General features: G+C 38.2%; 1 protein-coding gene across 1 annotated transcript; it reads right to left on the reverse strand.

The window, feature by feature from the left end:
* LOC102190216 (olfactory receptor 6F1) lies at window positions 19,787-20,713 on the reverse strand. Its single transcript, XM_005682838.2, has one exon. It carries the CDS (start codon window positions 20,711-20,713, stop codon window positions 19,787-19,789), a length of 927 nt encoding a protein of 308 aa, XP_005682895.2.

Here is a 24,220-nt window from a genome sequence, read left to right on the forward strand (position 1 = left end):
AAATCTCACAAGCATGAATTCCATTGTCAGTGTTTGAGTCACCATATTTTAAAAGTATAAGCCACCTAAAAATAAAGAAAAATTATATTAATATAACATGAAATGTCTGTTGTTTCTTTTCTTTTTTTTTTTTTTTAGGATGGCAGCCATAACTTTTTTTTTTTTTTAGTTTTTTTTAAATTTTTTTTAAATTTTAAAATCTTTAATTCTTACATGCATTCCCAAACATGAACCCCCCTCCCTTATTTTTGAAATATATATTCTTTAGCATTATGTGCTAAACAGAAAGTTTTTAAGTGCCACATTCATAGTCATAATTATAGCTGGCTTAGGTATAAAATTATCTGTATTACAATTCAATATGGGGTTTCAGAGTGGCACTAGTGATAAAGACAATGCAGGTAAGATGTAAGACATGCTGGTTCAAACCCTGGATCTGGAAGCTCCGTTGGAGAAGGGAAAGGCTAATCACTCCAGTATTCTTGCCTGCAGAAACCCATGGACCAAGTTCATAGGGTCACATAGAGTCAGACACACTTGAAGCGACTTAGTATGGCACAACACAGTTCAATATCAGTCAGTCAGTCCAGTCGCACAGTCCTGTCCGACTCTTTGCCACCCCATGAATCGCAGCACGCCAGGCCTCCCTGTCCATCACCAACTCCGGAAATTCACTCAAACTCATGTCCATTGAGTCAGTGATACCATCCAACCATCTCATCCTCTGTCATCCCCTTCTCCTCCTGGCCCCAATTCCTCCCAGCATCAGGGTCTTTTCCAATGAGTCAACTCTTCACATGAGGTGGCCAAAGTACTGGACTTTCAGTTTAGTTTCATCATTAGTTTCAGTTTCATCATTCCTTCCAAAGAAATCCCAGGGCTTATCTCCTTCAGAATGGACTGGTTGGAACTCCTTGCAGTCCAAGGGACTCTCAAGAGTTTTCTCCAACACCACAGTTCAAAAGCATCAGTTCTTTGGTGTTCAGCTTTCTTTACAGACCAACTCTAACATCCATACATGACCACAGGAAAAACCATAGCCTTAACTAGACGGACCTTTGTTGGCAAAGTAATGTCTCTGCTTTTGAATATGCCCTCTTGGTTGGTCATAACTTTTCTTCGAAGGAGTAAGCGTCTTTTAATTTCATGGCTGCCATCAACATCTGCAGTGATTTTGGAGCCCAAAAAAATAAAGTCTGACACTGTTTCCACTATTTTCCCATCTATTTCCCATGAAGTGATGGGACCAGATGCCATGATCTTCGTTTTCTGAATGTGGAGCTTTAAGCCAACTTTTTCACTCTCCTCTTTCACTTTCATCAAGAAGCTTTTTAGTTCCTCCTCACTTTCTGCCATGAAGGTAGTGTTATCAGCATATCTGAGGTTATTGATATTTTTCCCGTCAATCTTGATTTCAGCTTGTGCTTCTTCCAGTCCAGCGTTTCTCATGATGTGCTCTGCATGTAAGTTAAAGAGCAGGGTGACAACATACAGCCTTCATGTACTCCTTTTCCCATTTGGAACCAGTCTGTTATTCCATGTCCAGTTCTAACTGTTGCTTCCTGACCTGCATATAGGTTTCTCAAGAGGCAAGTCAAGTGGTCTGGTATTCTCATCTCCTTCAGAATTTTCCACAGTTTCTTGTGATCCACAGAGTCAAAGGTTTTGGCATAGTCAATAAAGCAGAAATAGATGTTTTTCTGGAACTCTCTTGCTTTTTCCATGATCCAGCGGATGTTGGCAATTTGATTTCTGGTTCCTCTGCCTTTTCTAAAACCAGCTTGAACATCAGGAAGTTCACAGTTCATGTATTGCTGAAGCCTGGCTTGGAGAATTTTGGGCATGACTTACTAGCGTGTGAGATGAGTGCAATTGTGTGGTAGTTTGAGCATTCTTTGGCATTGCCTTTCTTTGGGATTGGAATGAAAAGTGACCTTTTCCAGTCCTGTGGCCACTGCTGAGTTTTCCAAATTTTCTGGCATACTGAGTGCAGCACTCTCACAGCATCATCTTTCAGGATTTGAAAGAGCTCAAATGGAATGCCATCACCTCCACTAGCTTTGCTCGTAGTGATGCTTCCTAAGGCCTACTTGACTTCACACTCCAGGATGTTTGGCTCTAGGTGAGTGATCACACCATCGTAATTATCTTGGTTGTGAGGAACTTTTTTGTACAGTTCTTCTGTGTATTCTTGCCACCTCTTCTTAATATCTTCTGCTTCTGTCAGGTCCATACCATTTCTGTCCTTTATCAAGCCCATCTTTGCATGAAATGCTCCCTTGGTGTCTCTAATTTTCTTGAAGTGATCTCTAGTCTTTCCCATTCTGTTCTTTTCCTCTATTTCTTTGCATTGATCCCTGAAGAAGGCTTTCTTATCTCTTCTTGCTATTCTTTGGAACTTTGCATTCAGATGCTTATATCTTTCCTTTTCTCCTTTGCTTTTCAGTTCTCATCTTTTCACAGCTATTTGTAAGGCCTCCTCAGACAGCCATTTTGCTTTTTTTCATTTCTTTTCCATGGGGATGGTCTTGATCCCTGTCTCCTGTACAATGTCACGAACCTCAGTCCATAGTTCATCAGGCACTCTATCTATCAGATCTAGTGCCTTAAATCTATTTCTCACTTCCACTGTATAATCATAAGGGATTTGATTTAGGTCATACCTGAATGGTCAAGTGCTTTTCCCTACTTTCTTCAATTTAAGTCTGAATTTGCCAATAAGGAGTTCATGATCTGAACCACAATCAGCTCCTGGTCTTGTTTTTGTTGACTATAGAGCTTCTCCATCTTTGGCTGCCAAGAACATAATCAATCTGATTTTGGTTTTGACCATCTGGTGATGTCCATGTGTAGAGTCTTGTCTTGTGTTGTTGGAAGAGGGTGTTTGCTATGACCAGAGCAGTTTCTTGGCAAAACTGTATTAGTCTTTGCCCTGCTTCATTCCATATTCCAAGGCCAAATTTTCCTGTTACTCCAGGTGTTTCTTGACTTCCTACTTTTGCATTCCAGTCCCCTATAATGAAAAGGACATCTTTTTTGGGGTGTTAGTCCTAAAAGGTCTTATAGGTCTTCTTAAAACTGTTCAACTTCAGCTTCTTCAGCATTATTGGTCAGGTCATAGACTTGGATAACTGTGATATTGAATGGTTTGCCTTGGAGACGATCAGAGATCATTCTGTCGTTTTTGAGATTGCATCCAATTACTGCATTTCAGACTCTTGTTAACCATGGTGGCTACTCCATTTCTTCTGAGGGATTCCTGCCCGCAGTAGTAGATATAATGGTCATCTGAGTTACATTCACCCATTTCGGTCCACTTTAGTTCGCTGATTCCTAAAATGTCGACGTTCACTCTTGCCATCTCCTGTTTGACCACATCCAATTTGCCTTGATTCATGGACCTGACATTCCAGGTTCCTATGCAATATTGCTCTTTACAGCATCGTACCTTGCTTCTATCACCAGTCCCATCCACACCTGGGGATTGTTTTCGCTTTGGCTCCATCCCTTCATTCTTTCTGCTTTGGCTCCATCCCTTCATTCTTTCTAGAGTTATTTCTCCACTGATCTCCAGTAGCATATTGGGCACCTACTGACCTGGAGAGTTCCTCTTTCAGTATCCTATCATTTTGCCTTTTCATACTCCTCATGGTGTTCTCAAGGCAAGAATACTGAAGTTGTTTGCCATTCCCTACTCCAGTGGACCACACTGTGTCAGACCTCTCCACCATGACCCGCCTGTCTTGGATGACCACACAGGGCATGGCTTAGTTTCAGTGAGTTAGACATGGCTGTGGTCCTAGTGTGACCAGATTGACTAGTTTTCTGTGATTATGGTTTCAGTGTGTCTGCTCTCTGATGTCCTCTTGCAATACCTACTGTCTTATTTGAGTTTCTCTTACCTTGGTGTGGGGTATCTCTTCACGGCTGCCCCAGCAAAGTGCAGCCACTGCTTCTTACCTTGGATGAGGGGTATCTCCTCACCACTGCTCCTCCTGACCTTGAACGTGGAATAGCTCCTCTAGGCCCTCCTGCGCCTGCACAGCCACCGCTCCTTGGACATGGGGTTGCTCCTCCCGACTGCTGCCCCTGGCCTCGGACGTGGGGTAGCTCCTCTTGGCCGTTGCCCCTCGGGCATGTGGTCCTCCTGGCCTCTGCCCCTGACCTCGGACATGGGGTAGCTCCTCTCGGCCGTGCTCTGTGCATCATCGCAGCCACCCGCACTCAGTATAACTTAACCTAAATTTATTGTGAAAGACTAAATTTCCCTTTTACTTCTCTCTCTAATTACTTAAAATTACTTTTGACTAAGTTTATTTCTAATGGGAATTTAAGAATTGACAGTGTGATAATTATTGAAGACCTTGGACATTTTTGTGCATAAATATTATCCTGGTTAATGTGATTTTGATGTGGGTTTTTCTGCTGATTGTATACTGAAATCTGTTAAAATCATTATTATGAGGTGATATTCTAATTTATTATTCAATTCCTATCAAAGGACACTAAGTTTGTACTCCATGTTTTTGTTAAAAAATAATTATTTGGTGAACATTTCATATTATGATTTATTTTCCTTTTAGTGAAAATATCTAGTATAGCACAAAGAAATTAGAAAGCTAATCTGGTAATTCTAACAAAATGGTTTACAAATGTATGGTGCCATTTTTTTATGAAAAGAGAACAACTTAAGTCTATAAGCCAGATATATAGCCTACTATATAAGGAAATAGTTAATTAATCTGAAGAACTAACATTAGAGATGTTGATTGCATCTAATGAGAAAAGCAGATTGTCTTCCTATTTTAAAGACAAACAGGGTTTATCATCCAAATTACTCATACACTCCAACATGAGGAACGTCTGTGGTTACGTTTTCTTCTCTCAGATCATTTTTAACTTTAGAGTCGCTGATTTTACTTTAGTGTCACTTCAACAGCAATTTCTTTACTTCCCCATGAGCCTATTTTCTTTCCCAGTATTTATGTTTTTTATTGATCACTAATTTAAGAAAAATAATAATCTATCTATCCTCTGTACATAAGACACAACTTTCTATACATAAGGCTCTGACTAGATACTAACTACAGAAACATCAAGGATTCTTTCTTTACTCAACCATCTTATTCATGCATTCCTTTCTCTCAGACTTCTATGGAATCCCTGGTCCTGAGTCCATCTCTATTGCTTGTGTCCCCAACTGTTGTATTTATATACCATGTAACTCTGCTATAGAATTTTTTTTTAAGCTAAATGAAGTGGGAATTCATGATCATTAACCCACTGAGAATTTTCTACTTACAGAAAGTCTCTCATTCAGTTTAATTTCAGTGCCTTCATTATTTGAGCATCCTAGTGCCAAAACAGTGTTTTTGCAACTGAAACAAAGCAGAAATTATTCATTCTCCAAGTGACATTGAGTTAGATTCAAAGGTACTCTTGGGCTCCCCTGGTGGTTCAGATTGTAAGGAATCTACCTGCAATGCGGGAGACCTGGGTTCAATCCCTGGGTTGGGAAGATCCCCTGGAAGAGGGCTTGGCAACCCACTCCAGTATTATTACCTAGAGAATCCCCATGGACAGAGGAGCCTTGTGAGCTACAGTCTGTGGGACTGCAATGAGTCAGACATGATTAAGCAAAGCACAATCTTGTGCCCATATTGATGCTCCTTCTCTCAACTTGAAAAATTAAGCTCAGTTTTTCTGTTGATTTTCTTTATGTTGTTTCTGCACCTTTCAACGTAATGGTTTCTCAAAGCTTGGCAAGTTTCACTTTGTTGATTTCTTCTTAATCTTTAATTCTGAAAAGTGCAAACTAAAACATGTACATATGATCTGATACTGCTGTTTTCCTCTCAAAATGTGGACATATTTTTAATTAGGAAGACCAATATATATTTTAACATCTGGAAGCCATGCATTCTGGTTTCATGATCATTATTGGTATTTTTATAATAAATCATAATTGTTAACAGTTCAAGACAAAATCTTCTTATTGTTTAATATGATTAAATTTAAAGCCAAAAATGCTCATATTCTCTAGTCTTATCTTATTGTAAAAATGGTCTGAAGCCATCTAATCCTAAACTGTATTATTGGGAAAATAAATAGCTATATTTTAACATAAAAATATGCTCATATAAATGTCAAGTCATTTAAACTTTCTAACAGACAACATGGAAGTTTCTCTCACTTTTATGCACTTTGGACAAGGAAATCCCTCTTTATGAAGATCTATTGTAATAATAAGATTTTATTTTATTGAATACTATGATTTTATATTTCATTTTAAAAGTTAATGTGTTAATAGCAGAAAATTGAATAAATAGCATAGGAAAGAACATCTCATAGAAAAAGTAGGCATTGGATTTATTTTTCTTTTGATTAAAAGTAAGGGGAGTAGTGTAAAAGAGAGAGGACAAAAGGTGTTGAAAAAGTGAACTAAAATATAATTTAAATTTAGGAGGTTAAGTTAATGATGAAGAACCAGCCAGGACATCTAAGAAACCTGTCAAATACATATACACACCCCACAACATACACAGACATCATACACAGTGCATGCATACATGCACATCATATGCACCACATTACAACACACACACACACACAAACACACACTTTACATGTTCCTCACACCACTTTTCAGAAGGTATGTTTTGTAAATCAGTCTAGAGTTTCACAGATATCAAGAAAACAAGTCCTCAGTATTTCAAGTATAGTGGCATATGTTTACATGATTTTCTATTAATATTCTGGATCCAATTATTTTCCAAGGATCAGTTCCAGCCTCCAGCACTTTATGAATAAAGATGCATGTAACTTTTATGACACATAGAAAATCTGAAGGGGGGACCACCAAAACTTTGGGCAAAATTTTAGTGATGAGAGGAAAAGGAAGAGAGTGATAAAAACAGATATAAAAATATTGTAAGAGAGAAGGTGATCAAATAAAAATGGCTATGGAAATCAATATGTAAAGAGAGAGAGAATTTCAAGTAAAGGAGGAAACAGCATAATGCATTTCAGAGATTATCCTATAGACACTAAAATCCTAATCTTAGCTTTGTGTATTAGAACACCCTTGCTGAATTATAAGAAAAAATTAAATATCAGAGTGGCAGGATAGGAAACTGGGTGAAATGAAATTAAGAGACAACTAAATTTCACATTCTTTCCATGTTTGGAATTAAAGCTTAAAGAAAACATGCAGTCATTTATGCTGAGCAGTGGTACATACAATTATTGATCTTGAGTATTATACAAACTACATCAGAAATGTAAATATACAGGTAGAAATTAAGAATTGTAAAGGAAAAAAAGAAAAGAAGGTGAAAGTAAAAAAGAGAAAAGTAAAATAAATGGATGATTAGGAGGGAAATAGAGCATCAGACTATTGTGAGATAATAAAGAACATTGTGGGGTATAGAAGAATGAGGAATAAGAGCAATTTTCCATTTGTAACATAATGAGAAGTCTGTAACAGTTATCTCGTACATGCTAAAAGACCATTTTAATATACTTTTGTTTGTCTCTGAGAGAGTTGGCAAAGATATATGGAGTTTTCCTCAATGATTTCTAATATTCTTCACCTTCATAGGGTTCATCTATTCCAGAATAGGTCATTTTCTGGAGGGTAAAATTATTGATTTCAAGTTCAAAAGATATGAGAAATGTCAATTTCATGCTGTTTTATAAACAAACAGTTCTTGTCCTACTTTCAGGACACAACTGAAGAATCTAACTCAAAATTAATAACTTATGAGCTAGGTCAGGTTCGTCAAGTTTAAGGACAGTGCTGGTTTATGTTTCACCTGTTAAGGAGTGGAAAACATTGCCTGCAGCCCCGAGAACTAATTTCAAGGTAGTAAAGCAGACATTACAGTTTCTGCTCAGTGTGTGTGCTTCTGGAATGACCAGGATAAACTAACTAGAAAGTGTTCTTTTGTGTTTCTCTCATTCCCACAATGCTTGACTTTGATAATGAACTTTTCTCCCTTCAGGTTTATTTTTATCTTGGATTACTGTGTCATTTGTTCTACAGATAACGTTGATAACAATAAACCTTTAACCTATCATATTGATATACTTGTCCACAGTAATCATACATAATTGAAAAAAGTCTACAAGCTGTGTCCCAACAGACCAAAAATTTGCAAACTGTTTATAGTGCATGAAGTGGCCTAAAACAAGGAGGTATCTAAGGGAGATCTGGGGTTTGGCAGGTGGTACTAGTGAAAAAGATTCACCTGCCAGTACAGGAGACACAGGAAACATGGATTCAGCCCCTGGGTCAGGAAGATCCCCCTGGAGAAGGAAATGGAAACCCTCTCCAGAATTCTTGCCTGGGAAATCTCATGGACAGAGGAGCCTAGTGGGGGTGCAAGAGTCAGACACGCCCGAGCACACACACAGGAGCTCTGAAATAAATAAAGTCTAAATTATACATCTATGCCCTATTTATGTATTATAATAACAACAAATCTGTCACTTTGGACAGGAGTAGGAGATAAGATACCGAGAATGCAAAAAAGAGGAAAATAGGCAGAAAATTAGTTGTACAGCATCTTACAGTCCTGATAATGTTTTAATTTAAAGTATGGTCAATACGAAGAATAGCATTTATAGAAAAATACTGATGAGAGTGTTTTCCCACGTTTTTAGATTTCAAAATAATTTTAGTGAAGAAGAAAGTGAAACTGAAAAAGCTAAGTAATTTGGGGATTTTCTTCAATACACAGATTTTGTTCAAAATAAAGTACGTGTTTTCAAGTTATAGGAAGCATCAGAACTGCAAATAGTTTTCCCATAAACCTCCACATTCCCATTTCAAATCCCCGCCATGACCTTCCAACTCACAATGGTTTTGGTTGAACGTCTCTGTCCTGTTTATGTCAGCATTGTTCCCTTTATGCTGTCTCCAACTTCAAGGGGAAAAAAGTGTCCTTGATGTCCTATGTCTCAGGCATTTCTTTTCCCAATAACGGACAAGGCTTTTAAAGAAGTTACAAGTGAAACTTCATAAAATACATGGGCTTCTCCCAGGATGTTTAAGCTGTACTATTTCTTAGATTCTAAAGCCTTGGAGACCCTAACTTTAACACTCACCTCAGATCTTAGAGTTGATGCCACTGTCTTGGTCATGGGTCTCATTAAAATAAACTCTCCAGCAACCCTTGCCTGCCATTCATTTGCTTCTAAAGCATGCAAAAATTTAAATTTAACTCTGTGTCCAATAATCTTCAAATTAAGTCTAGTAATCTCAGCTCAGTTTCAATGGAGAAGGACACTAGGACATTGTCCTCTAACTTAGAGATCAGTAACATAGTTTTTGTTTAAGCTCCTGAGATACTAAATGGCCCATTGATCTTTCCTCTACTGTCTCTCTTGATATAAGTCAATCTCCATTGAGGATAACTATTCTTCAGACTCTCAGTAATGCCCAACCATGTCAGGGCAAAAATGTCCCAAGAACTTTTAATTCTTGACATCTGTGGTAGTTCTCAAGGGATGTCAATGAACATATAAGAGTTGTGGTCAGTTTTCATTCCAATCCCAAAGAAAGGCAATGCCAAAGAATGCTCAAACTACCACACAATTGCACTCATCTCACACGCTAGTAAAGTCATGCTCAAAATTCTCCAAGCAAGGCCTCAGCAATATGTGAACCATGAACTTCCTAATGTTCAAGCTGGTTTTAGAAAAGGCAGAGGAACCAGAAATCAAATTGCCAACATCTGCTGGATCATGGAAAAAGCAAGAGAGTTCCAGAAAAACATCTATTTCTGCTTTATTGACTATGCCAAAGCCTCTGACTGTGTGGATCACAAGAAACTGTAGAAAATTCTGAAAAAGATGGGAATACCAGACCACCTGATCTGCCTCTTGAGAAACCTATATGCAGGTCAGGAAGCAACAGTTAGAATTGGACATGGAACAACAGACTGGTTCCAAATACGAAAAGGAGTACATCAAGGCTATATATTGTCACCCTGTTTATTTAAGTTATATGCAGAGTACATCATGAGAAATGCTGGACTGGAAGAAACACAAGCTGGAATCAAGATTGCCAGGAGAAATATCAATAACCTCAGATATACAGATGACACCACCCTTATGGCAGAAAGTGAAGAGGAACTGAAAAGCTTCTTGGTGAAAGTGAAAGAGGAGAGTGAAAAAGTTGGCTTAAAGCTCCACATTCAGAAAACGAAGATCATGGCATCTGGTCCCATCACTTCATGGCAAATAGATGGGGAAACAGTGGAAACAGTGTCAGACTTTATTTTTGGGGGCTCCAAAATCACTGCAGATGGTGATTGCAGCCATGAAATTAAAAGACGCTTACTCCTTCGAAGAAAAGTTATGACCGACCTAGAGGGCATATTCAAAAGCAGAGACATTAGTTTGCCGACTAAGTTCCGTCTAGTCAAGGTTAAGGTTTTTCCTATGGTCATGTATGGATGTGAGAGTTGGACGGTGAAGAAGGCTGAGCACCTAAGAATTGATGCTTTTGAACTGTGATGTTGGAGGAGACTCTTGAGAGTCTTTTGGACTGCAAGGATATCCAACCAGTCCATTCTGAAGGAGATCAGTCCTGGGTGTTATTTGGAAGGAATGATGCTAAAGCTGAAACTCCAGTACTTTGGCCACCTCATGTGAACAGTTGACTCATTGGAAAAGACTCTGATGCTGGGAGAGATTGGGGGCAGAAGGAGAAGGGGACGACAGAGGATGAGATGGCTGGATGGCATCACTGACTCGATGGACATGAGTCTGAGTGAACTCCGGGAATTGGTGATGGACAGGGGGGCCTGGAGTGCTGCGATTCATGGGGTCGCAAAGAGTCGGACATGACTGAGTGACTGAACTGAACTGAACTGATGGAACAGCATCATGATGAAACTCAGCAGGATCTTCTCCTTTGTTGTCGTAAACTGGGATATGTTTTGAGAGCCTGATCATGTAATGTTATCCTTGTCTTCTAGAGTAGACATGAAATTATCTTCTTTTTTTCATTGTTTTGCTCCATGTCATGGTCTCTCTAGGTATCATGGATGACATACCCTCTGTGTTGCCTATATCTTGTTTGTGTTAAATAACAAGCTCATGTTGTAACTTTCATATTCACCATGGAGTTGTTGCTTAGATTATACATTTATCCTCATAATTTCCTGATATCATGAGAGCCCCATGGACTCTAATCATATAAACTTCAGAAAAAAAAAAAAGACCTTTTTATTTCGTATTGGGATATAGTTGATTAACAAACAATGTAATAATTTCAGGTGAACAGTGAAGGGACTCAGACATACAAATACATGTATACATTCCACACGCTCCCCTCCCATCCAGGTTGCCACATAGCATTGGGCAGAGTTCCATGTGCTATACATTAGCTCCTTACTGATTATTCATTTTAAATACAGCAGCACATACATGCCCATCCCAAACTCTTCAACTATCCCTTCCCCTATCCTTCCCCCAGGCAACCATAAGCTTGTTCTCAAAGACTGTGAGTCTATTTCTGTTTTGAAAATAAGTTCAACTGTATCATTTCTTTTTAGGTTCCACATATAAGACATGTCATACAATGCTTCTCATTTGCTAAAAGACAAAGTCCACATAGTGAAACCTATGGTTTTTCTAGTAGCCATGAACAAACGTGAGAGTTGGACCATAAAGAAGGCTGAGGACTGGAGCACTGATGCTTCTGACTTGTGGTGCTGGAGAAGAATCTTGAGAGTCCCTTGGACAGCAAGGAGATCAACCAGTCAAACCTAAGGGAAATCATCCCTGAATATTCATTGGAAGGACTGATGCTAAAGCTGAATCTCCAATACTTTGGCCACCTGGCAAGAGGAATCAACTTATTGGAAAAGACCTGGATTCTGGGAAAGATTGAAGATAAAAGAAGAGGGTGGCAGAGGATGAGAAATTGGATGTCATCACTGACTCAATGGACATGAGCTTCAACAAACTCCAGGATATAATGAAGAAAAGGGAATCCTTATGGACTTCAGTGCATGGGTTCACAAAGATGCAGACATGACTTTGCAACTGAACAACAACGAACAACAAAAAAATCCACAAATAAAAGCTGGAGATGAAGTGGAGAGAAGGGAACCCTCCTACACAGCTGTTGGGAATGTCAATTGTGAATTAAATTGTGGTTCCACAGCAACTATGGAAAACAGTATGGTGGTCCCTCAAAAAACTGAAAATAGAGCTACCATATCGCCCTGCAACCTCACTCCTGGGCATATATTCAGAGAAAAAGATAATCTGAAAAGATACATGCACCTCAGTGTTCACTGCAGTACTGTTTACAACAGCCAAAACATGGAATGACTATACAGTGGAAGTGAGAAATAGATTAAAGAGACTAATCTGATAGACAGAGTGCCTGATGAACTATGGATAAAGGCTTGTGACATTGTACGGAGAAGGAATCAAGACCATCTCCAAGAAAAAGAAATGCAAAAAAGTAAAATGGCTGTCTAAGGAGGCCTTACAAATACCTGTGAAAAGAAGGGAAGTGAAAAGCAAAGGAGAAAAGGAAAGATATACCCATTTGAATGCAAGTTCCAAAGAATAGCAAGGAGAAATAAGAAAGCCTTCCTCAGCGAACAATGCAAAGAAATAGAGGAAAACAACAGAATGGGAAAGACTAGAGATCTCTTCAAGAACATTAGAGATGCCAAGGGAGCATTTCATGCAAAGATGGGCTCAATAAAGGACAGAAATTGTAGAGACCTAACAGAAGCAGAAGATATTAATAAGAGGTGGCAAGAATACACAGAAGACCTGTACAAAAAAAGATCTTCACGACCAAGATAATCACGATGCTGTGATCACTCACCTAGAGCCAGACATCCTGGAATGTGAAGTCAAGTGGGCCTTAGGAAGCATCACTACAAACAAAGCTAGTGGAAGTGATGAAATTCTAGTTGAGCTATTTCAAATCCTAAAAGAGATGCTGTGAAAGTACTGCACTCAATGAGTCAGCAAATTTTGAAAACTCAGTAGTGGCCACAGAACTGGAAAAGGTCAGTTTTCATCACAGGGCCAAAGAAAGGCAATGCCAGAAAATGCTCATACTACCACACAATTGCACTCATCTCACATGCTAGTAAAGTAATGCTCAGAATTCTCCAAGCCAGGCTTTACAATACGTGAACCATGAACTTCCAGATGTTCAAGTTGGTTTTAGAAAAGGCAGAGGAACCAGAGATCAAATTGCCAACATCCACTGGATCATGGAAAAAGCAAGAGAGTTCCAGAAAAACATCTATTTCTGCTTTATTAACTATGCCAAAACCTTGGACTGTGTGGATCACAATAAACTGTGAGAAATTTTGAAAGAGATGGGAATACCAGACCACCTGATCTGCCTCTTGAGAAACCTATATGCAGGTCAGGAAGCAACAGTTAGAATTGGACATGGAACAACAGACTGGTTCCAAATAGGAAAAAGAGTACATCAAGGCTGTATATTGTCACCCTGTTTATTTAACTTACATGCAGAGTACATCATGAGAAACACTGGGCTGGAAGAAACACAAGCTGGAATCAAGACCTCCAGGAGAAATATCAATAACCTCAGATATACAGATGACACCACCCTTATGGCAGAAAGTGAAGAGGAACAAAACAGCCTCTTGATGAAAGTGAAAGAGGAGAGTAAAAACATTGGCTTAAAGCTCAACATTCAGAAAACTAAGATCTTGGCATCTGGTCCCATCACTTCATGAGAAATAGATGGGGAAACAGAGGAAACAATGGCTAGTTTTATTTTTCTGGGCTCCAGAATCACTGTAGATGGTGATTGCAGCCATGAAATTAAAAGATGCTTACTCCTTGGGAGGAAAGTTATGACCAACCTAGATAGCATATTGAAAAGCAGAGACATTACTTTGCCAACAAAGGTCTATCTACTCAAGGCTATCGTTTTTCCAGTGGTCATGTATGGATGTGAGAGTTGGACTATAAAGAAAGCTGAGTGCTGAAGAATTGATGCTTTTGAACTGTGGTTTGGAGAAGACCCTTGAGAGTCCCTTGGACTGTAAAGAGATCCAACCAGTCCATTCTAAAGGGTGTTTTATTAGAAAGACTGGGTATTTATTATTAGTCCTGAGTGTTTATTAGAAGGACTGATGTTGAAGCTGAAACTCCAATATTTTGGTCACCTGATGCAAAGAACTGACTCATGAAGAGACCCTATCCTGGGAAATATTGAGGGCAGGTAGAGAAGGGGACAACAGAAGATGAAATGGTTGGATGGCATCACCGACACAATGGACATGGTTTTGGGTGGACTCCAGGAGTTGGTGATGGACAGGGAGGCGTGGCGTCCTGTGGTTCATGGGGTCACAAAGAGTCGGACACAACTGAGCCCCTGAGCCAAACTGAAAACATGAAAGCAACTTAAATGTCCAGTGACAGAGGAAGGGATAAAGAAGATATGGTACATATATGAAATAGAATATTAATCAGCCATTATAAAGAATGAAATAATGCCATTTGCTGCAACTTGGATGGACCTAGAGAGTGTCATACTGAGTAAAGTAAGTCATTATATGAACTTTTGGATCAGCTTATCAATTTCCAAGTTACTTGGAATAATTTTGATAGACTTTAAGCTAGATCCATGAAAAGAACTTTGTCACGGACACAATATTGAGTACAGTCAGTATTAAGGGTCATATTTTTCTCCATCTTAACGGTTATTCTAAAATTTTCTCAGTGATGTTTACAATTTCAATACAATTTGTTATGAACATGTTTTGTTAAATCCATCAATGAATTCTTCACTATGTCATCTGATCCTGTATTAGTTTGCTAGCACTGCCATAAGAAACTACCACAGACTGGATGACTTACACAACAGACACTTATTTTCTCAGTTCTGGAAGGTAGAAATCCCAAATCAAGGTGTAAGAATGCTGATTTCCTCTGAGTCCTCTCCCCTTGTCTAATATGTGATTACCATCTCTCCAACTCTTTCAACTCTCTGTATAAATCCCTCTGGTGTCTTTGGGTGTCCTAATTGCCTTTTTTTTTTTTTTTTTTTAAGAAACAGTGGTCAGATTGTATTAATATTAGACCACCCTCAAAATTCTCCATCCAGGCTTCAGCAATACGTGAACCATGAACTTCCTGATGTTCAAGCTGGTTTTAGAAAAGGCAGAGGAACCAGAAATCAAATTGCCAACATCTACTGGATCATGGAAAAAGCAAGAGAGTTCCAGAAAAACATCTATTTCTGCTTTATTGACTATGCCAAAACTTTTGACTATGTGGATCACAAAAAAAACTGTGGAAAATTCTGAAAGAGATGGGAAAACCAGACCACCTGACCTGCCTCTTGAGAAACCTGTATGCAGGTCAGGAAGCAACAGTTAGAACTGGACATGGAACAACAGACTGGTTTCAAATAGCAAAAGGAGTACATCAAGGCTGTATATTGTCACCCTGCTTATTTAACTTCCATGCAGAGTACATCATGAGGAACGCTGGGCTCTAAGAAACACAAGCTGGAATCAAGATTGCCAGGAGAAATATCAATAACCTCAGATATGCAGATGACACCACCCTTATGGCAGAAACTGAAGAGAAACTAAAGAGCCTCTTGATGACAATGAAGAGGAACTAAAGAGCCTCTTGATGAAAGTGAAAGAGGAGAGTGAAACAGTTGGCTTAAAGCTTAACATTCAGAAAACGAATATCATGGCATCTGGCCCCACCACTTCATGGCAAATAGATGAGGAAACAGTGGAAACAGTGTCAGACTTTATTTTTTGGGGCTCCAAAATCACTGCAGATGGTGATTGCAGCCATGAAATTAAAAGACGCTTATTCCTTGGGAGGAAAGTTATGACCAACCTAAATAGCATATTGAAAAGCAGAGACATTACTTTGCCAACAAAGGTCCATCTAGTCAAGGCTATGGTTTTTCCAGTGGTCATATATGGATGTGAGAGTTGGACTGTGAGGAAAGATGAGTGCCGAAGAATTGATGCTTTTGAACCGTGGTGTTGGAGAAGACTCCTGCGCGTCCCTTGGACTGCAAGGAGATCCAACAAGTTCATTCTAAAGGAGATCAGTCCTGGGTGTTCAGTGGAAGGACTGATGCTGAGCCTGAAACTCCAATACTTTGGCCACCTCATGAGAAGAATTGACTCATTGGAAAAGACTCTGATGCTGGGAGGGATTTGGTGCAGAAGGAGAAGGGGATGACAGAGGATGAGATGGCTGGATGGCATCACCAACTCGATGGACTTGAGTTTGAGTGAACTCCAGGAGTTGGTGATGGGCAGGGAGGCCTGGCAGGGAGGTTCTGGGATTCATGGGGTTGCAAAGAGTCAAACACGACTGAGCGACTGAACTGAACAGAACTGAAATAGTTAAGAAAGGGACAGTAATTTATCTTGATCCCACATGGTCTTCATTGACTTTAGTTCAAAATAATCCACATGCCTAAGTGGTACATCTTAGGGAAGCTTGATCTAAACCCCTAATGATAAATTTTTTTTAAATTAATGATGCTAAAATTTTTTATAGATGAAGGATTTTTTTAAAACGAAAAAAGAAATCCCCAAATTATTTTTCAATAAATTAGAGTGCTTTGAAACAGATTTCTCAAACTTGAAGTTATATCCATTAATACTATCTTTATTAAAAAGAAGTTTGTCAAAATAAACTGAAAGACTCAAAAAGTATTTAGCAGTGATTTAATACTTCCAATAATTTACCACCATGGGATAATTCTAAATAGCAATGTATTTTTTTCCTAAATAGAATTTTTATAAATTACTGATTTGAAAAAAAGAACTAAAACAAATATCCAGAAATTAGGTATAACTGCTTGATAATACATCATGCAAATAATACTTAAGTTGTTTTCTAATCAACATAGAAGGAAATACTCAAGTTACCCAGTTCATTTTTGGTTATTTTCTTCACCTAACATTTAATCTTGCATGCAATATTATGCTAAACCAACTCACTCATTTATCCACACAAAAGCTGAACACTATTTCCTTGGTTTTGATATAATGAGGTGTGCACCAGAAGAGAGTGAGATGTTGAAGATACTATACCAACTGCTTTTTTTTTAAGTTGGGACTCACTCATCAAAGCAGGAATGCTATTTGTCTCAGAAAATAGCAATTTGACTCATTAGAAATTTTGATCTTCGGAAATCCTCAAAAAGTACGATTAGAAATTTATTTATTATTTATTTAGCTCTGCATGATTGCATGCTAAGTCTCTTCAGTCATATCCAACTCTGTGGGACCCTACGGACTGTAGCCTGAAAGCCTCCTCTGTCCGTGGGTTCTCCAGGCAAGAATACTGGAGTGGATTGCCATGCCCTCCTCCAGGGGATCTTCCCAACCCAGGGATCAAACCTGTGACTCTACCACCTTTCCTGCAACTCGACCACTATCGCCACCTGGGAACTCCTATGGAAGTACAATTGATTTACATAAGATATACATTTACTATATACATACTGATTAGCTTGGATGTATGCATACACCTAGGACACCATTAGACTTCCCAGGCAGCTCAGTGGTAAGGAATCCACCTGTCAATGCACACCAAGGTACTTCACATACTCATCACCTCCAAAATTTTTCTTGTGATCTTTTGTGGGTTTTTAGAGTTTAGGACTCTCAAGAGTCTTCTCCAGCCCCACAGTTCAAAAGTATCAATTCCTCGGCACTCAGCTTTCTTCACAGTCCAACTCTCACATCCATACATGACTACTGGAAAAACCATAGCCTTGATTAGACGGACCTTAGTCGGCAAAGTAATATCTCTGCTTTTGAATATGCTATCTAGGTTGGTCATAACTTTTCTTCCAGGGAGTAAGCATCTTTTAATTTCATGGCTGCAGTCAACATCTGCAGTGATTTTGGAGCCCCACCCCCAAAAAAGTCTGACACTGTTTCCCCATCTATTTCCCATGAAGTGATGGTTGGACTGCAAGGAGATCCAACCAGTCCATTCTGAAGGAGATCAGCCCTGGGATTTCTTTGGAAGGAATGATGCTAAAGCTGAAACTCCAGTACTTTGGCCACCTCATGTGAACAGTTGACTCACCAGAAAAGACTCTGATGCTGGGAGGGATTGCGGGCAGGAGGAGAAGGGGACAACAGAGGATGAGATGGCTGGATGGCATCACAGACTCGATGGACATGAGTCTGAGTGAACTCCGGGAATTGATGATGGACAGGGAGGCCTGGAGTGCTGCAATTCATGGGGTCGCAAAGAGTTGGACACGACTGAGCGACTGAACTGAACTGAACTGAACTGAGGCTTTAGGAGTTTCATGGATTTGAAATTCATGCTCATAGTAAATAAATAATGGCAGCAGATCAGGTGTACATTGTTGACTTATGACGATTTAAGAAGTTAACTTTCAACATAGACATACCTTTTGAAAGTTAATGTTTGTTATTCCCTCATTGAAATACTTTGCCTTATTTCCTTCAAGCATATTCTTTCTTATTCTGTCACCCCCTACATTTTTTGAGTGAAGACCCAGGAGAGATTTCAAAAAAATATAAACAATCAAGACCTATAGGGTAGCTGCTATTCACCCACACAGACCTTTTTCCTATGAGAAGCAGCCTACATTTTGCATGTGTGAAACAATGTGGAACAGAACAGAATATATCAACGTGGTTAAGCATGACAAGTCATCTTTGCTGCTTCAAACCTATGTGTGCATGCTTAGTTGCACAGTCTCCCAGTCATGTCGGACTATTTGCGACCAAATGAACTGTAGTCTGCCAGGCTCCTCCTCTGTCCATGGGATTCTCCAGGCAAGAATACTGGAGTGGGTTGCCATTTCCTCTTCCAGGAGATCTTCCTACCCGAGGATCAAACCAGCATCTCCTGAGTCTCCTGCATTGGCAGAATAATTCTTTTACCACTAGCCATAAGGAAAAAATAAAAAGAGAGAAATAAAACTTTCTTCCATGTGTTAATGGTTGAAAATAAATATCTTGGAGTCATTTAAAGGAAAATCAACTATTACAATTATATTTTTCTATACTCAATTTCCCCTGAAGCCATGTGGTATTTAACCTTGGTGACTTACTAACAGAATCCTTTAGCATTTTCAAGACAAACATTTTGTGGTGTAAGAAACATTTATTGCTTTTTCCAAGCCCTCCTGCAGTTTTGTTGCCATTTAACTTTTAACATCACTTGCTTATTAGAATGTTTTTGTTCACTATCCTTGTTAAACAAAGATCTCACATTATAATTATCAACTTTTATATGTACATATTTTACTATATTTTATCCAAAAAATCATGTGTTGAAATAATTGCACATTATGATTTCAATTATCCTTCTATTTAATTAACCTTTTCCTATATCACAAACATATTTTAAACGTTTTCACTTTTCACATATTTCATCAAAGCTATTTTAAACGGGACAAGAATTTAAACTTTACTCAATAAAACACCCTTCTTATTGACTATTACACCTCATTTTATAAATGAAATCCAAGGATAAACCTAATTCAGTATATAAAGATATTTTTCTTAAAGAATGTCCAGTTTGCTTATTCCAAGAACTTCCATTCCTATCACATATGAGAAAGTAGCACAAGTATATACAGGTTTTGAAATTTGATTGATTTTTTTTCTGTTTTTTTTCCCTCCTCTCCTTACATCAAGAAAGATTTGCCTTTTTCTCCATATCCTCACTTGGAACCCCTGAACAGATATGGAGACAATTGACAGAGGTCTGTTTTGTTGGAAGCAGTTTATTTTCCTTTACATTTCTTTAGCAGAGTTTCTCTTACTTCCTTGTTACGGAGAGTGTAGATGAAGGGATTAAGAACTGGAGTTACCACGGTGTTCAAGACATGAACAGCTTTGGTCAGATTCAAAGCCTCTTTAATGGAGGTGCGGACATGAAGGAAGATTGTAGAGCCATACCAGATGAGTACCACTGTAAGATGGGAGGAGCATGTGGAGAAGGCTTTGCTTCTGCCCTGGGCTGAGGGAATCCTGAAGATGGTGCTGATGATGTAGACATAGGAGACAAGGGTGATAAGGCAAGAACTTAGGATGACCACAAAAGCAATCACAAAGCTTACAAGTTCCACTGGCCGTGTGCTGGTACAGGCCAGAGCAATCCAAGGTGCAATGTCACAAAAGAAGTGGTTGATAGTGTGGGGCCCACAGAAGGTCAGGCTGCTGATGAGGGCTGTGGGAACTGCAATGGCCAGGAAACCACAGGCCCAGGAGCCCAGGGCCAGCTGCATTGAAAGAAGGCTGTTCATGATATTCCCATAGTGTAGAGGATAGCAGATGGCCAAATAACGGTCATAAGCCATGGCTGCCAGGAGGAAGTACTCTGTGCAGCCCAATGAGAAAACAAGGTACATCTGCAAAAGACAGCTGGTAAATGATATGCTTTGGCTTCTCCCCAATAGAATGGCCAGGGCTTTGGGGACTACAGCTGTGGTATACCAAATCTCTAGGAAAGAGAGATTGCTTAGAAAGAAGTACATGGGGGTGTGTAGCTGGTGGGAAGTACTCACCAATATCAATATAGCCATGTTACCACCAACTGTGAGGATGTACATAATCAAAAAAAGCATGAAAAGAGAGAGCTGAAGGATCTGGGAGCCAGGAAAGCCCAATAGGAGAAAGTCCTGGGGAAGAGTTTCATTGTCTGTGTTCATAGAAAAACACAGACCCCCATACGGAGGTCTTTAACTCAATCAGGCAGTTCTAGAAAAATAAAAAGAATTGCACTCATGAAAGTGCTTCAGTACTTGAATGCATACTGACAAACTAACATCTGTTGAGTGCCTGCTCTGTGCTTGGAGCTATGCATGATTAGTATCAGTTAATTAAGTAGAGAGTTGTGCGTTTATAACGAATTAATAGACAGTGCAAATAATGTTAGCAATTTTGCAAAGATTTCATCTATGGTTACACTTCAGATCCAAGATTCAAATCTAGTCTTGCTGCTTTAATCATTCCTGTTCTAACCAGGTCACAGATTACTGGTTCACAGATTACATCCACAGATAACATCTAAACACAGGAAGGGCTGAGCATTTCATGCAGACTCAGTTCAATACTTTGTTACTAAACTCTTTGTCACAGTCCTTAAATGAAATTATGTACTTTATCTTTGTTGAGAAATAGGCCTCTCAAATGTAAATTCTAGACACTTTCATATCTGACAGTTATAGTTTCTGAATTGATCTTTTGATATATATGCTCTGAACTCAAAAATAATGTCTAGAAACAAACTGTAAGAATTTTAAAAATAGTTTCAAATTATTGTCTTCTCCAATCTTAATCATTTCATGTTTAAATTTGTATTATATTATTCACATCAAAAAATTTCCATATTAAACAATGAACTTAAGGCAATTTCTTCCTGCAACTAGGATTATTGTTATTCAGTTGCTATGTTGTGTCCAACTCTGCAACCTCAGAGAATGTAGCATGACAGGCTCCCCTGTCCTCTGCTACCCTTATTTGGAAGTGAATGAACAGCTGAAAAGCAGACAATCATTTTGAAGCTAGTTTTTTCTTTTTTTCCTTTTTGTATACGTGTAACTTATTTTTAAATGCTTTGTTTGAGGATGAACCCTATAAATTAGAAGATCAATTGGAAAGCTAAAACTGTCAAACATTCAGGTCATAAGAACCTACACCTGAGTGCAGTTTATTGCACAAAGTAAACTTTGGTGTCTTCAGTCTCTGAGAAGTCTCTGTGAAGGAATGTTTTCTCTCTCTGTCCTCAAGTATCCAGTCTTACACTCTTACACTCCAATAACAAATGTCATCTCTTTCATAAATCTCAGCAGATTTATTATATGTGTAAACAAGGCAGAAAGGGACTTCAATGTCATTTATAGCAGTAATCTTAAGTTTTAATGGGCACAACAATCATTTGAGGGGGATATCAAAATAGAGATTACAAATCAGTCACCTGTGGTGGGGACTGTGATTTTGCATTTCACACAAATTTCCAGAAAGTGTCACTACTGCTTGGAGATCCTACTCTGCTGAGGAAGGAACTAGCTTCCTTTTAATTTTGTAAATAAAGTAAAGATCAGGGAGATGACATGACTTTCCCAAGTTTTGCTTGGTTGAGTAGTAAAAGCCCTAGATTATTACATATTTAATTATCCTAGTAAAGAAAAATATATCTTAGTTTAGACATTGAGGGGTTAGATAGAGAAATAAAGACTACAAAGAAATGTTCATGAGCAATAAATGCTAAATAATGGTTTTCACAAATTTCTTAAAGTAATATGTTCCAACATCTGTATCACTTGCAGCCAACTAATAGAGTTAACAATATTTTCTAGTTCAAAGTACCTATGGATGTCTTTGGTATTAGTCAGCTGTTTTTCTTTAAACAGTAGTCAAGGACTCACTAGGTAACCATAAACTCATAATAATAGCCAATAGTAGCAAACACATCGTGAATGCTTATTTGGCAGTCACTAGCCAACTGTCCCGGCTTCCTTCATAGCTCAGTTGGTAAAGAATCTGCCTGCAACTCAGGAGACCCAGGTTCGATTTCTGGGTCGGGAAGATCCCCTGGAGAAGGGATAGGCTACCCATTCCAGTATTCTTGGACTTCCCTTGTGGCTCAGCTGTTTAAGAATCTGCCTGCAATGTGGGAGACCTGGGTTTTATCCTTGGGTTGGGATGATCCCCTGGAGAAGGGATAGGCTACCCACTCCAGTATTCTGGCCTGGAGAATTCCATAGACTGTATAGCCCATGGGGTACCAGAGTAGGACGTGACTTTCACTTTCAGCCAACTGTCTAATATGATCTTTGTAAATACTATTATTTTGTTTTATTGTTATCTTACTAGTTTTACAGATGAGAAAATTGAAACACAAAGAAGCTAGAGAAGCTGTCTAAAGAGGTGCTGTGATTATCAATTCTACAGGTTCAGTCCCAGAGCCACAGCACTTTGGACCTGCTGCTTTCAAAGACATTTTAAAAGATAGACATTTGATTGGAAAATGCAAAAGAATGATATTTTAATTCATGTTCAAATAGGAATAACTACTGGATATGTAAAATGGAAATAGGGCAAAGCTATTTCTAAAATCTATTAGTATGAAGTTATGGTATTTTCACCAACTCGATAAACATGAGTTTGAGCAAGCTCCTGGAGTTGGTGATGGACAGGGAAGCCTGGCATGCTGCAGTCCATGGTGTCACAAAGAGTCAGACATGACTGAATGACATAACTGAACTGAAGTGAAAAATGTAAAAATAATATAAACAAAATAATTATATTTATCATTTTCCAAATTTAAGAATTAATTTGATAACTGAAAATTAAAGCATACATAGAATACCTATTACCATATTATGAAATGTCATTTTCAAGTTTTACTTTCAGTTATATTGCTGAATTGGTCAGACACAATGAATTAATAATATTTTCTTAAAGTAAGTGATCATCACACCCTACATTTTAAAACCTTGTATGTATTTCTCTATATTTGAATAATTTTAGTATTAATTCTAAGATGACCTACTTGGGACTTTATGCAGATAACTTCAGAGTTTTTAAAAAATTAGAGATATTAATATTTTGATTTACTGGCTTTAAATAAATTATGTATTATTCAAAATTAAACAGTTGTATCTTTTATAAGAAAAATATTAAATTATTAACAGTTTACTAGCTGATTCAAAAAGTGATTTTAATTTTTTACATTTGGAAAATGACTTTGCATACATAAGACTTTTCTTCCACTAGCATGCACTATTTTAACAAAAATGAATACATTTATGTTGTTTCTGAACCATAGGAGATTTGAGGTATTTATTAAATGCTAGAAAGGGCACATTACAAACCAAAATTTTGTGGCAACCAATTGACTAGAGCATAATGAACACAGAATCACCTTGTTTACTTACCCAGTTCCAATTCTTTCTGCCATAAATTGTCTTTCAATTTTATATTTTCTCTGTTTTTTATTACACAATTGTTTTATTTAAAAATATTGTATTTAAGTTTAGCAATTCTCTCTATTCCCCTCTATTCTTTTTTAATCTTATTTTATTGTACACTTTTTTCTTTTAATAGTTATTACTTTTGATTAACTCAATTTTCCATAGTCCTTTAAACTTGTTCTCAGTTGAAATTCTTATATTTCCTTTTCTATTTCTTTCTAATTCTGTAGTGTCTTAGTT

The sequence above is a fragment of the Capra hircus genome, chromosome 7, assembly GCF_001704415.2.
Source record: "Capra hircus breed San Clemente chromosome 7, ASM170441v1, whole genome shotgun sequence".
Lineage (NCBI taxonomy): Eukaryota > Metazoa > Chordata > Mammalia > Artiodactyla > Bovidae > Capra > Capra hircus.